Source organism: Scyliorhinus torazame, chromosome 4, assembly GCF_047496885.1.
Source record: "Scyliorhinus torazame isolate Kashiwa2021f chromosome 4, sScyTor2.1, whole genome shotgun sequence".
NCBI classification, from domain to species: Eukaryota; Metazoa; Chordata; class Chondrichthyes; order Carcharhiniformes; family Scyliorhinidae; genus Scyliorhinus; species Scyliorhinus torazame.
Window position 1 is genome coordinate 32050453 of NC_092710.1, and position 13220 is coordinate 32063672.

The 13220-nt window shown below is 44.4% G+C and overlaps 1 protein-coding gene across 7 annotated transcripts in view; it reads right to left on the reverse strand.

The window, feature by feature from the left end:
• Positions 1 to 13220, reverse strand: part of LOC140410169 (erythroblast NAD(P)(+)--arginine ADP-ribosyltransferase-like) — a 49638-nt gene that overhangs the window by 15311 nt on the left and 21107 nt on the right. Inside the window, exon 1 of one of the 7 annotated variants that reach the window (XM_072498142.1) lies at positions 938 to 1435. The exons of the other annotated variants lie outside the window; for them this stretch is intronic. Coding sequence (XP_072354243.1) covers positions 938 to 1153 — 216 coding nt within the window. The 5' untranslated portion in view covers positions 1154 to 1435. Of the gene's footprint in view, positions 1 to 937; positions 1436 to 13220 lie in introns of those variants that run through there. 7 annotated transcript variants of the gene reach the window in all.

Below are 13220 nucleotides of genomic sequence, written 5' to 3' on the forward strand. Positions count from 1 at the left end.
TGTTGTGTAGAACTGCCTCCCTGCTAAATGGGATTGACTTCGAACAGATCTCGCAACTCAAGACTGGGCTTGCTGAGGCGCTGGGAGCCATCATCAGCAGTTGAATAATATTCAACCACAATCTGCAAACTGAACGCCCTATCCCCCTTTCTGTCAGAACCACCAAGCCAGGGGATGAACCATAGTTCAATGAAAAATGCAGGAGAATATGCCTGGAGCAACACCACGCATTCCCGAAATGAGGTGCCAACCTGGTGAAGCTACAACACAGGACTGCTCGTGTGTCAAACAGCATAAGCAACAACTAATAGACAAAACTAAGCGATTCCACAGCGAACTCAGATCTATGCTCCCCAGTCTTGTCACATCCAGACTGATATGGTGGTGGAGAACTAAACGACCTCGCTGAAGAAGGAGGCTCCACAAAATCCCCATCCTCAATGATGGTGGAGCCCAGCACATATGTACAAAAGACAAGGCTGAGGTATTTATAATAGCCTTCAGCCAGAACTGTCCAGTGAATGATCCAGCTCGCTCTCCTCCGCAGGTCATCAGCATCACAAATGTCAATATGATTCACTCCAACTGTTATCAAAGAACGGATGAAGGCAATGGATATTGTAAAGACTATGGGGCCTGACAACATTCTGGCAAAAGTACTGAAGACGTGCTCCAGAACCTGCCTCACTCCTAGTCAAGCTGTTCCAATACAGCTATAAGACTGGGATCCCGGTAATGTGGAATTTTCCCAGGCGTGTCCTGTGCACACGGAACAGGGAAAATCCAATCAGCCAATTACCGCACCATCAGTCTGCTCTCCATCATCAGCAAAGCGGTGTAAGGAGTAATCAACCCTGCTATCACGTGGCACTTACTCAGCAATAACCTACTGACGGACGCTCAGTTCGTGTTTGGCCAGGTTCATTCAGCTACTTACCTCATTGCGGTCTTGGTTTAAACATGGACAAAACAGCTGCATGCCAGGATGAGGTAAGACTGACCCCTCGACATAATGGCATTTTTTTTTGACGATTATGATATCAACGAACAATACCTCAATTAGAGATATTGGTATTAAGAGGGCAAACTCTCCACTGGTTTGAGTCACAGCTGGCACAATGGAAGATGGTTGCGCTGGCTGGAGGTCAATCATCTCAGCTCTCGGGCATCACTGCAGGGGTTCCTCAGGGTAGTGTCCTAGGCCCAACCATCTTTAGCTGCTTCATCACAGAATCACAGAAGAATCGTCATGTTGTGAAAAATGCATCAAGGCCTTCAATGGTAAGGTAGCATTGCGCAGGTCAAAGATCCACAGCCTGAGTGAGTGAGACACAGACAGAGTGAGAATTTGAAACTTGGTAATTTGGTGCAGTGAGGTAATTCGGTGCAGAGTGGGAGAAGGTGCTTTTTCCCTACTGTTTTGTTCTCTCTCTTTCTTCGGGCCTAATTTCGGGAGCCGTTCGGAGGAGGAGGAGCAGTCTCTGTGAGTATAAAGATCTAACGGTAACTTACTGTTTTCCACTTTTTTTCAAAAGTGACGTCAGAGCGAAGCTGTGATCTGATTGGTTGATAGCAAATCTGCCACAATTTTTTTAAAAAACACAGCTAATCTCGTAAACTTAAATTAAACTAATTAATTAATTAGAGATGGCTGGTCAGGTGGTGTGCTTGAGCTGCTTGATGTGGGAACTGGCTGATCCCATTGCGAGCTGCAACGACCACATCTGCAGTAAGTGTTGGCTGCTCGAAGAGCTCCGGCTCAGGATTGATGAGCTAGAATCTGAGCTTCAAACACTGAGGCACATCCGGGAGGGGGAGACGTGCCTGGACACAGTGTTTCAGGAGGCAGTCACACCTGTCAGAGTAAGTAGTTTAAATCCTGCCAGTGGCCAGGGACAGCAGGGTGTGACTGCAAGTCAGGCAGGTAAAGGGAACCAGCAGCCAGGAACTCAGGAGCCTCAGCCCTTGACCCTGTCCAACAGGTATGAGGCACTTGCTCCCTGTGTGGATGGCGAACAGGGCTGCAGGAAGGATGAGTCAGCTGACCAAGGCACCATGGTTCAGCAGGCCATTCAAGGGGAGGGAGTAAATAGGCACGTTGTAGTTGTAGGGGATTCTATTATCAGGGGGATAGATAGTATCCTTCATGAGCAGGATAAAGAGTCCCGCATGGTATGTTGCCTGCCCGGTGCTAGGGTGTGGGACATCTCTGACCGGCTTGAATGGATACTGGAGAGGGAGGGGGAGGATCCAGTTGTTGTGGTCCATGTCGGTACCAATAATATAGGCAAGTCTAGGAAAGAGGACCTGTTAGAGATTATAAAGAGCTAGAATTGAAATTGAAAAACAGGTCCTCAAGGGTCATAATCTCCGGATTACTGCCCGAGCCACGTGCAAATTGGCACAGGGAGGCAAGAATAAGGGAAGTTAACACGCGGCTGAAAGAGTGGTGTGGGAAAGAGGGGTTCCTTTTCATGGGACACTGGCATCAGTTTTGGGACAGGGCGGACCTATACCGTTGGGATTGTCTCCACCTGAACCGAGCTGGGACCAGTGTTCTGGCGAAAAGAGTAAATAGGGTGGTCAATAGGACGTTAAACTAGAGATTGGGGGCGGGGGGGGGGGGGGGGAGGAACGTCAGGGAACCAAGAGGTGAAGTAATCAGTGGGAAGCGTGGCTGCTTAGGAATACAAAAAAGCACGAAAAGACAGAACTCAGGACAGGTTACGATAGTACCCATCTCACAAAATATGACACAGTGTATGGAAAGGCTCAGTAAACCGTGGTCCACCACAGTAAGAAAACAAAAAGGGATGGTCAATAGAGAATTAACGGTGCTATATATAAATGCGTGCAGTATACAGAACAAGGTAGATGAGCTTGTGGCCCAGATTGTGACTGGCAGGTATGATGTGGTAGGCATCACAGAGACGTGGTTGCAGGGGGTTCAGGACTGGCATTTAAACATCCAGGGATTCACAACCTATCGAAAAGACAGAGAGGTAGGCAGAGTGGGCGGAGCTGCCTTGTTAATTAGGAATGAAATTAAATCAATAGCACTAAACGACATAGGGTCAGATTATGTGGAGTCTGTGTGGGTAGAGTTGAGGAACCACAAAGGCAAAAAAACCATAATGGGAGTTATGTACAGGCCTCCTAACAGTGGTCAGGAACAGGGGCACAAAATGCACCACGAAATAGAAAGTGCATGTCAGAAAGGCAAGGTCACAGTGATCATGGGAGACTTCAATATGCAGGTGGACTGGGTAAATAATGCTGCCAGTGGACCCAAGGAAAGGGAATGCATTGAATGTTTACAGGAGGGCTTTTTGGAACAGCTTGTGATGGAGCCCACGAGGGGACAGGCCATTCTGGACTTAGTGTTATGTAATGAGCCAGACTTTATTAAAGATTTTAAAGTAAGGGAACACTTAGGAGGCAGTGATCATAATATGGTAGAACTAAATCTGCAATTTGAAAGAAAGAAGGTAGAATCTGATGTAAAGATGTTACAGTTAAAGTAAGGTAACTACGGGGGCATGAGGGAGGAACTGACGAAAATCGACTGGGAGCAGAGCCGAGTGGGAAAGACAGTAGAACAGCAATGGCAGGAGTTTCTGGGAGTAATTGAGGGCACAGTACAGAGATTCATCCCAAAGAAAAGAAAGGTTATCAGAGGGGGGATTAGGCAGCCATGGCTGACAAAGGAAGTTAGGGAATGCATCAAAGCAAAAGAGAAAGCCTAGAAGGTGGCAAAGAGTAGTGGGAAGTCAGAAGATTGGGAAGGCTACAAAAACAAACAGAGGATAACAAAGAGAGAAATAAGGAAAGACAGGATCAAATATGAAGGTAGGCTAGCCAGTAACATGATGAATGATAGTAAAAGTTTTTTTAAATATATTAAAAACAAACGAGAGGCAAAAGTAGACATTTGGCCCCTCCAAAATGACGCTGGTAATCTAGTGATGGGAGACAAGGAAATAGCTGAGGAGCTAAATAAGTACTTTGCATCAGTCGTCACAGTAGAAGACATGAGTAATATCCCAACAATTCAGGAGAGTCAGGGGGCAGAGTTGAATATGGTAGCCATCACAAAGGAGAAAGTGCTAGAGAAACTAAGAGGTCTAATAACTGATAAATATCTGGGCCCAGATGGGCTACATCCTAGAGTTCTCAAAGAGATAGCTGAAGAAATAGTGGAGGCGTTAGAGATGATCTTTCAAAAGTCACTGGAGTCAGGGATAGTCCCAGAGGATTGGAAAATCGCTGTTGTAACCCCCCTGTTCAAGAAGGGAACAAGGAAAAAGTTGGAAAATTAAAGGCCAATTAGCCTAACCTCGGTTGTTGGCAAGATTCCAGAATCCATCGTTAAGGAAGAGATTTTTAAATTCTTGGATGTGCAGGGTCGGATTAGGACAAGTCAGCATGGATTTAGTAAGGGGAGGCCGTGCCTGACAAACCTGCTAGAGTTCTTTGAAGAGATAACGAATAGGTTAGACCAAGGAGAGCCAATGGATGTTGTCTATCTTGACTTCCAAAAGGCCTTTGATAAGGTGCCTCGCGGGAGATTGCTGAGTAAAATAATGCTATTCGATGCAAGGTACTAACATGGATTGACGATTGGCTGTCAGGCAGAAGGCAGAGGGTTGGGATAAAATGTTCTTTTTCGGAATGGCAACCGATGACGAGTGGTGTCCCGCAGGGTTCAGTGTTGGGGCCACAGCTGTTCTCTTTATATATTAACGATCTAGATGACGGGACTGGGGGCATTCTGGCTAAGTTTTCCGATGATACAAAGATAGGTGGAGGGGTAGGTCGTATTGGGGAGGTGGGGAGGCTGCAGAAAGATTTTGATAGTTTAGGAGAGTGGTCCAATAAATGGCTGATGAAATTTAACGTGGGCAAGTGCGAGGTCTTGCACTTTGGAAAAAAATAGAGGCATGGACTATTTTCTAAACGGTGACAAAATTCATAGTGCTGAAGTGCAAAGGAACTTGGGATTCCTAGTCCAGCATTCTCTAAAGGTAAACTTGCAGGTTGAGTCCGTAATGAAGAAAGCAAATGCATTGTTGTCATTTATCTCAAGAGGCTTGGAATATAAAAGCAGGGATGTACTTCTCAAGCTTTCTAAAGCATCAGTTAGGTCCCATTTAGAATACAGTGAGCAATTGTGGGCCCCACACGTCAGGTAGGACATACTGACACTGGAGCGGGTCCAGCGGAGATTCACACGGATGATCCCAGGAATGGTAGGCCTAACATACGATGAACGTCTGAGGATCCTGGGATTATATTCATTGGAGTTTAGGAGGTTGAGGGGAGATCTAATAGAAACTTCAAGATAATGAATGGCTTAGATAGGGTGGACGAAGGGAAGTTGTTTCCATTAGCAGGGGAGACTATGACCCGGGGGCACAGCCTTAGAATAAAAGGGAGTCACTTTAGAACAGAGATGCGGAGAAATTTCTTCAGCCAGAGAGTGGTGGGTGTGTGGAATTCATTGCTACAGAGGGCGGTGGAGGCCGGGAGTTGAGTGCCTTTAAGACAGAAGTTGATAAATTCTTGATTTTTCGAGGAATTAAGGGCTATGGAGAGAGAGCGGGTAAATGGAGTTGAAATCAGCCATGATTGAATGGTGGAGTGGACTCGATGGGCCGAATGGCCTTACTTCCGCTCCTATGTCTTATGGTCTTATGGTAAGTTGGGATGTTTGTGGATGACGACACAACATTCAACACCATCGGCGACTCCTCAGATAATGAAGCAGACCATGCCCAAATACAGCAAGACCTGGACAATATCCAGGCTTGGGCTGACAAGTGGTAAGTTATATTCTGGTCACACAAGTGACAGGCAATGACAATCTATGACAAACGAAGGTCTATTCGTCGCCCTTTGACATTCAATGACATTACTATCGCCTAATCCCCCTGAATCAACATCTTGCTGGTTACCATTGATCAGAAACTGAACTGGACTAACCATATTAATATTATGGCTACCAGGGCAGGCCGAAAGCTCGGAATTCTACGTGAGTTACTCACCTCCTGGCCCCCCCAAAGCCTGTCCACCATCTGCAAGGCACAAGTCAGGAGTGTAATGGAAAGCTCTCCACTTGAGTGGATGAGTTGAGCTCCAGAAATACTCAGAAAACTCAACACCATCCAGGACAAAGTACTCTGTTTGATTGCTCCCCTTATACAAACATTCCATTGACCGATGAGGAGTGGCAGCCATGTGTACCGTACAAAAAATGCATTGCAGGAACGTGACAGTATACCATAGGCAGCACCTTCCAACACCATGACTGATATCTGGAAGGTCAGAAGCAGCAGCAGATACATGGGATTGTCGCCACCCATACGTTCCCCTCCAGGTCAACCGTCACCTGATTTGGAATTATGTATCGCCGTTCCTTCGCCGTCGCTGGGGCAAAATCCGTGAACTCCCTCCTAACAGGAGTCGGTGTAAATATATTTCAGCGACTGCAGCAGTTTTGATGAGAAAAATGTGGATCAAGTATAACTAATTTGTTAAGCTGGAGAGGCAACTGAAATGGTTGTGACTTATTTGCATGCTCCTCTTACAGTCAAATTTTAGGTAGCACTAGCGAAGCACCATGAGAAGGAATGTCTGGGGATGAGGATACAGGGAAGAAAGCTATACTGAGTACTTCTGAGTTAGTACCGGAGCTATAGATGCTGAAATTTAGAAGTGGAAGAAAATAATCAGGATGCACTTATATTCAATCTACAAACGTTATAGAGAGTAATATTGATAGTTGGATAAGAGCATTAAAGATATAAGGCACTATTAGACGATGAGGAATCTTATTATTTGGGCATATTTTAAAGGTTCATTAATGGCCGTGGTAGAGGCTCACGTGGAAGAACAAAGATTCAACACAGCCAGGATCGTCGCTGAACTTGTTCATGGCTAAGAAATAGTTCATAGAATATAACCTTTTTCCGATTGACTTATAAGTCTGAGAAGGATAGAAAACGAGATGATGAGGAAAAGGTCGTCAAGAAAGAGGAGTGGTTGATAATCCGAAGAAGATTTCACCTCAGAATAAGAGAAGAAGATGCTGGCTGTACAAGTGACATGAGGAAGAATGAAACGACTCATTCTTTGTTTGATAAAGACTCGTGTCGGGCAGCACGGTGGCGCAGTGGGTTAGCTCTGCTGCCTCAGGACGCCGAGGTACCAAGTTCGATCCGGGCTCTGGGTCACTGTCCGTGTGAAGGATACACATTCTCCCCATGTTTGCGTGGGTTTCGGCCCCACAATACAAAGATGTGCAAGGTAGGTGGATTGAGCACGCTAAATTGCCCCTTAATTGGAAAAAAAATGAATTGGGTACACTCGATATATTTTTTAAAACGATAAAGACTCGTCTGGAGTAAGAACCCGTCAGGTCAGACAGTGAAGCGGCTGAACTTGTAGATGATTATGGATTTGTTGATAGATAAAACAAACATTTTGGGTGTGCTTTTAAATCTGAAAGGGATAGAAATTGAGATGCTGACTAACAATTAGTCATGCAAAAGCAGTATTTGAAAGTTACAAAAAGATTATACCTCAGACTAAAAAGAACACGAACTGGGTGTACAAGTGATAAGACAAAAGATAGATGCGTTCATTGTAATAAACGGCACCATGAATATCAGTATGCTGGTGTTTAACTGGCAGACTGGTTGAACTGGTAAGTCGTAAAACATTAATATTAAATGAGAGTATGAGGAGAGGAAAATATGGTCGGTTTTTCATACCTGGAAGAATAGACAAGAGGACTGAATGAATGTGTAAGAATGTGTGCGCGACTTATTCGGGGACTGGGTGAAGAGCAAGTGTCTGATGGTCTAGAAGATTTTGCGTGGAAAGGGACAACCTTCTCATGGTTAAAGAATAGCACTGGGTAAGATATTAATATTTTAAGAGTTACAGGTGAAAGTCAATCAATAATATTGTGAGATATTGTTGTTTAGATGGGATATTCAAGGACGCGTTTGAAGTTAGCAGCATGCACACAGAGGTTAGATAATTATTTTGCTGAAGGTGAACTTATGAACGGTTTCAAGAAAATAAAAATTTTAAAGAGGCGTAGAATCATTACCCAATGCCAGGAATCAATTTATTTCAGGGAAATATAGAGCTGGATTACAGATAGTTGTGAAGCCTATTATCGTTGTATAGCATGTAAAATATCGAGCCGGAGACAAATTGCAATTGGACCATCCTGGGGTATTCTTTGATTGTATGGCAACGAGGGCATAGGTATATGTACTGTACGAGGTATATGTAATATACTGATATACTAGGTTGAGAAAATAGAAGCAGGAGACACAAGCACAGGGTGGAACTAAATTTATTGAGATGAATGAGGATGAAAGAACATAAGAACATAAGAATTAGGAACAGGAGTAGGCCATCTGGTCCCTCGAGCCTGCTCCGCCATTCAATGAGATCATGGCTGATCTTTATGGACTCAGCTCCACTCTCCGGCCCGTACACCATATCCCCGAATCCCTTTATTCTTTAGAAAGGCATCTATCTTTTTCTTAAAAACGTTTAAAGAAGGAGCCTCAACTGCTTCACTGGGCAAGGAATTCCAGATATTCACAACCCTTTGGGTGAAGAAGTCCCTCCTACACTCCGTCCTAAATCTACTTCCCCTTATTTTGAGGCTATGCCCCCTAGTTCTGCTTTCCGCGACCAGTGGAAACAACCTGCCCGCATCTATCCTATCTATTCCCTTCATAATTTTATAAGTCTCAATAAGATCCCCCCCCCCCCCCCCCGCATCCTTCTAAACTGCAATGAGTACAGTCCCAGTCTACTCAACCTCTCGTCATAATCTAATCCCCTTAACTCTGGGATCAACCTAGTGAATCTCCTCTGCACTCCCTCCAGTGCCAATATGTCATTTCTCAGGTAAGGAGACCAGAACTGAACACAATACTCCAGATGCGGCCTCTCCAATATCTTATACAATTGCAGCATAACCTCACTAGTCTTGAACTCCATCCCTCTAGCAATGAAAGACAAAACTCGATTAGCCTTCTTAATCACCTATTGCACCTGCACACCAACTTTTTGCGACTCGTGCACCAGCACACCCAGGTCGCTCTGCACAGCAGCATGTTTTAACATCTTACCGTTTAAATAATAATCCATTCTGCTGTTATTCCTCCCAAAATGGATGGCCTCACACTTGGCAACATTGAATTCCATCTGCCAGACCCTAGCCCATTCACCTAACCTATCCAAATCCTTCTGCAGACTTCCGGTATCCTCTGCACATTTTCCTTTCCCGCTCATCTTAGTGTCGTCTGCAAACTTTGACACATTGCACTTGATCCCCAACTCCAAATCATCTATGTAAATTGTGAACAACTGCGGGCCCAACACTGATCCTTGAGGGACCCCACTAGTTACAGGTTGCCAACCAGAGAAACACCCATTTATCCCCACTCTCTGCTTTCTGTTAGTTAATCAATTCTCTACCCATGCTACCGCTTTACCCTCAATGCCATGCATCTTTAGTTTATGCAGCAACCTTTTGTGTGGCACCTTGTCAAAAGCTTTCTGGAAATCCAGATATACCACATCCATTGGCTCCCCGTTATCTACTGCACTGGTAACGGCCTCAAAAAATTCTACCAAATTAGTCAGACACGACCTACCCTTTGTGAACCCATGCTGCGTCTGCCCAATGGGACAATTTCCCTCCAGGTGCCCCGCTATTTCCTCCTTAATGTTAGATTCCTGCATTTTCCCTACAACCGAAGTTAAGCTTACCGGCCTATAATTACCCGCTTTCTGCCGACCTCCTTTTTTAAACAGTGGTGTCACGTTTTCTACTTTCCAATCCTCTGGGACCACCCCAGAGTCTAGTGAATTTTGATAAATTATCACTAGTGCGTTTACAATTTCCCTAGCCATCTCTTTTAACACTCTGGGATGGATCCCATCAGGGCCAGGAGACTTGTCTACCTTTAGCCCCATTAGCTTGCCCAATACTGCCTCCTTAGTGATTATAATCATCTCAAGGTCCTCACCTATCATATCCTTATTTCCATCAGTCACTGGCATGTTATTTGTGTCCTCCACTGTGAAGACTGACCCAAAAAACCTGTTCAGCTCCTCAGCCATTTCCCCGTCTCCTATTATTAAATCTCCCTTCTCATCTTCCAAAGGACCAATATTTAACTTAGCCACTCTTTTTTGTCTTATATATTTGTAGAAGCTTTTACTATCTGCTTTTATGTTCTGAGTCAGTTTACTTTCATCGTCTATCTTACTCTTCTTTATGGCTTTTTTTAGTAGCTTTCTGTTGTCCCCTAAAGACATCCCAGTCCTCTAGTCTCCCACTAATTTTTGGCACTTTGTATGTTTTTTCCTTCAATTTGATACTCTCCCTCACCTCCTTAGATATCCACGGTCGATTTTTGCCCTTTGTACCGTCTTTCTTTTTTGTCGGTATGAACCTTTTCTGAACACTGTGAAAGATCGCTCGGAAGGTTCTCCACTGTTCCTCAGCTGCTTCACCATGAAGTCTTTGCTCCCAGTCTACCTTAGCTAGTTCTTCTCTCATCCCATTGTAATCGCCTTTGTTTAAGCACAAAACACTAGTGTTTGATTTTACCTTTTCATTCTCCAACTGTATTTTAAATTCCACCATATTGTGGTCGCTCCTTCCAAGAGTATCCCGAACTATGAGATCATTAATCAATCCTGCCTCATTACACAGGACCAGATCTAGGACCGTTTGTTCCCTTGTAGGTTCCATTACACACTGTTCCAGGAAATTATCCCGGGCACATTCTATAAACTCCTCCTCAAGGCTGCCTTTACCAACCTGGTTAAACCAATCGATATGCAGATTAAAATCTCCCATGATAACCGCTGTACCATTTCTACATGCATCCATTATTTCTTTGCTTATTGCCTGCCCTACCATCCTGTTACTATTTGGTGGCCTATAGACTACTCCTATCAGTGACCTTTTCGCCTTACTATTCCTGATTTCCACCCAAATTGATTCAACCTTGTCCTCCATAGCACCAATAGCATCCCTTACTATTGCCCGGATGCCATCCTTAAACAACAAAGCTACACCACCGCCCTTACTGTCCATTCTATCCTTTCGTATAGTCTGATACCCTTGGATATTTAACTCCCAGTCGTGACCATCTTTTAACCATGTTTCAGTGATGGCCACTAAATCATAGTCATTCACGATGATTTGCGCCATCAACTCATTTACCTTATTTCGTATACTACGAGCATTCAGGAAAGGAAATGAGAAAAGAGGAAAATAAAAGTAATTCACAGAGATAGGCAGAACTACAACCGGGTATTTAAAATTAAATTAAACTCATCAAACAACACGGATTTGGGAACTCAATGTATACTGATACGATATGTGAAACTTTTGCACGTTAATGAGAAAATGGATGCATACTCATGTCAGTGCAGAAGAAAGATGGACAGTAATACAATTGATTCTCAAGCGAATTATTATTCAAATGAAACGAATTATTATTGTCACAAGTAGGCTTATTTTAACACTGCAATGAAGTAACTGAAAATACCCTAGTCGCCATACTCCGGCACCTGTTCGAGGACATTGCGGGAGAATTCAGAATATCTAATTCACATAACAGCCCGTCTTCCAGAAGTTGTGGGGGAACAATGGAGCACCCGAAGGAAACCCACGCAGACAGGGCGAGGACATGCCGAGTCTGCACAGACAGCAACCCAAGCCAAGGAATCGAACCTGGGACCCTGGCGCTGTGAAGCAACGACTGTGCTACCGCGCTACCCTCAGATTCTATTACTTCCTGAACACTCTATCCAAACTCACTGCTCTTCCCTCCGCTCTCCCCCGCCCCACAACAACTGCATAAAGGGCAGCACGGCAGCACAGTGGTTAGCACTGTTGCTACACAGCTCCAGAGTCCCACGTTCGATTCCCGGCTTGGATCAGTGTCTCTGCGGAGTATGCACGTTCTTCCCGTGTCTGCGTGGGTTTCCACCGGGTGCTCCGGGTTCCACCGACAGTTCAGGTTAGGTGGATTGCCCATTCTAAATTGCCCTCAGTGTCCAAATAAAAGGTTAGCTGGGGTTACTGGGTTACGGGGATTGGGTGGAGGCGTGGGCCTTAAGTAGGGGGCTCTTGGGCAGCATGGTGGCGCAGTGGTTAGCATTGCCTACTCATGGCGCTGAGGTCCCAGGTTCGATCCCGGCTCTGGGTCACTGTCCGTGTGGAGTTTGCACATTCTCCCCGTCCTTTGTGGGTTTCGCCTCCACAAACCAAAAGATGTGCAGAGTAGGTGGATTGGCCACGCTAAATCCCCCCTTAATTGGAAACAAAATGAATTGGGTACTCTAAATTTATAAAAATAAAAAGTAGGGGGCTCGTTCCAAGAGCAGGTGCAGATTCGATGGGTTGAATGGCCTCCTTCTGCACTGTAAATTCTATGATTCTATGAAATCACATACTTTTACCAGTTCTCTAAGACTTTGATAAAGATTTACACGGATTCGAACACTTTGCTCTATTTTGTCTTCGCGCATGTTGTCACACCTGCTGAGATTGTCCAGTATTTTCTGTTTTATCTTATTCAATTGACATCTGGTGATTGTTGTTCACCTATTGTGGCGGAGTCAAAGCCCGATGGAACACAGGCATTCAATGGATGGCAGGACAATAAAGGTCGTAACCAAGAGGGATTTGTTCCCTATTAAAAATTTTAGGATTGTGTAGAAATGGTTGGACAGTCTAAAGTCGTTACATAAATTGATTCGCGAAACGGATATTGGGAATTAGCTTTGGTAAAAACGGCAAAAGAAATTTCAGCATTCGTGGTGCCAAATGGAGCTAATCAGTTTAAGTTATGTTGTTTGGTGGTGGAATGCACCGGCAACGTTTCAGAGACTTAACACTAAAGGTATTCAAGGAATAACTTATTATGCAGCAGATTTTGACGATTTAGTGGTGTCAAATCCGAGTTGGGAACAGCATCTACAATGCGTAAAATCAACGGTTAAAAGAAACTAACCTGGTCATAAATATGACAAAAAGTGTTTGATAAATCGTACGTTTCGCAATTTGGACCGAGTGAGTCATGATCAGACGGCTCTGGCAAATGCAAGATAAATGGAAATTTGCGATTTTCCAGAATCTATGACAAGAGAAGGGATTTTAGTATCTC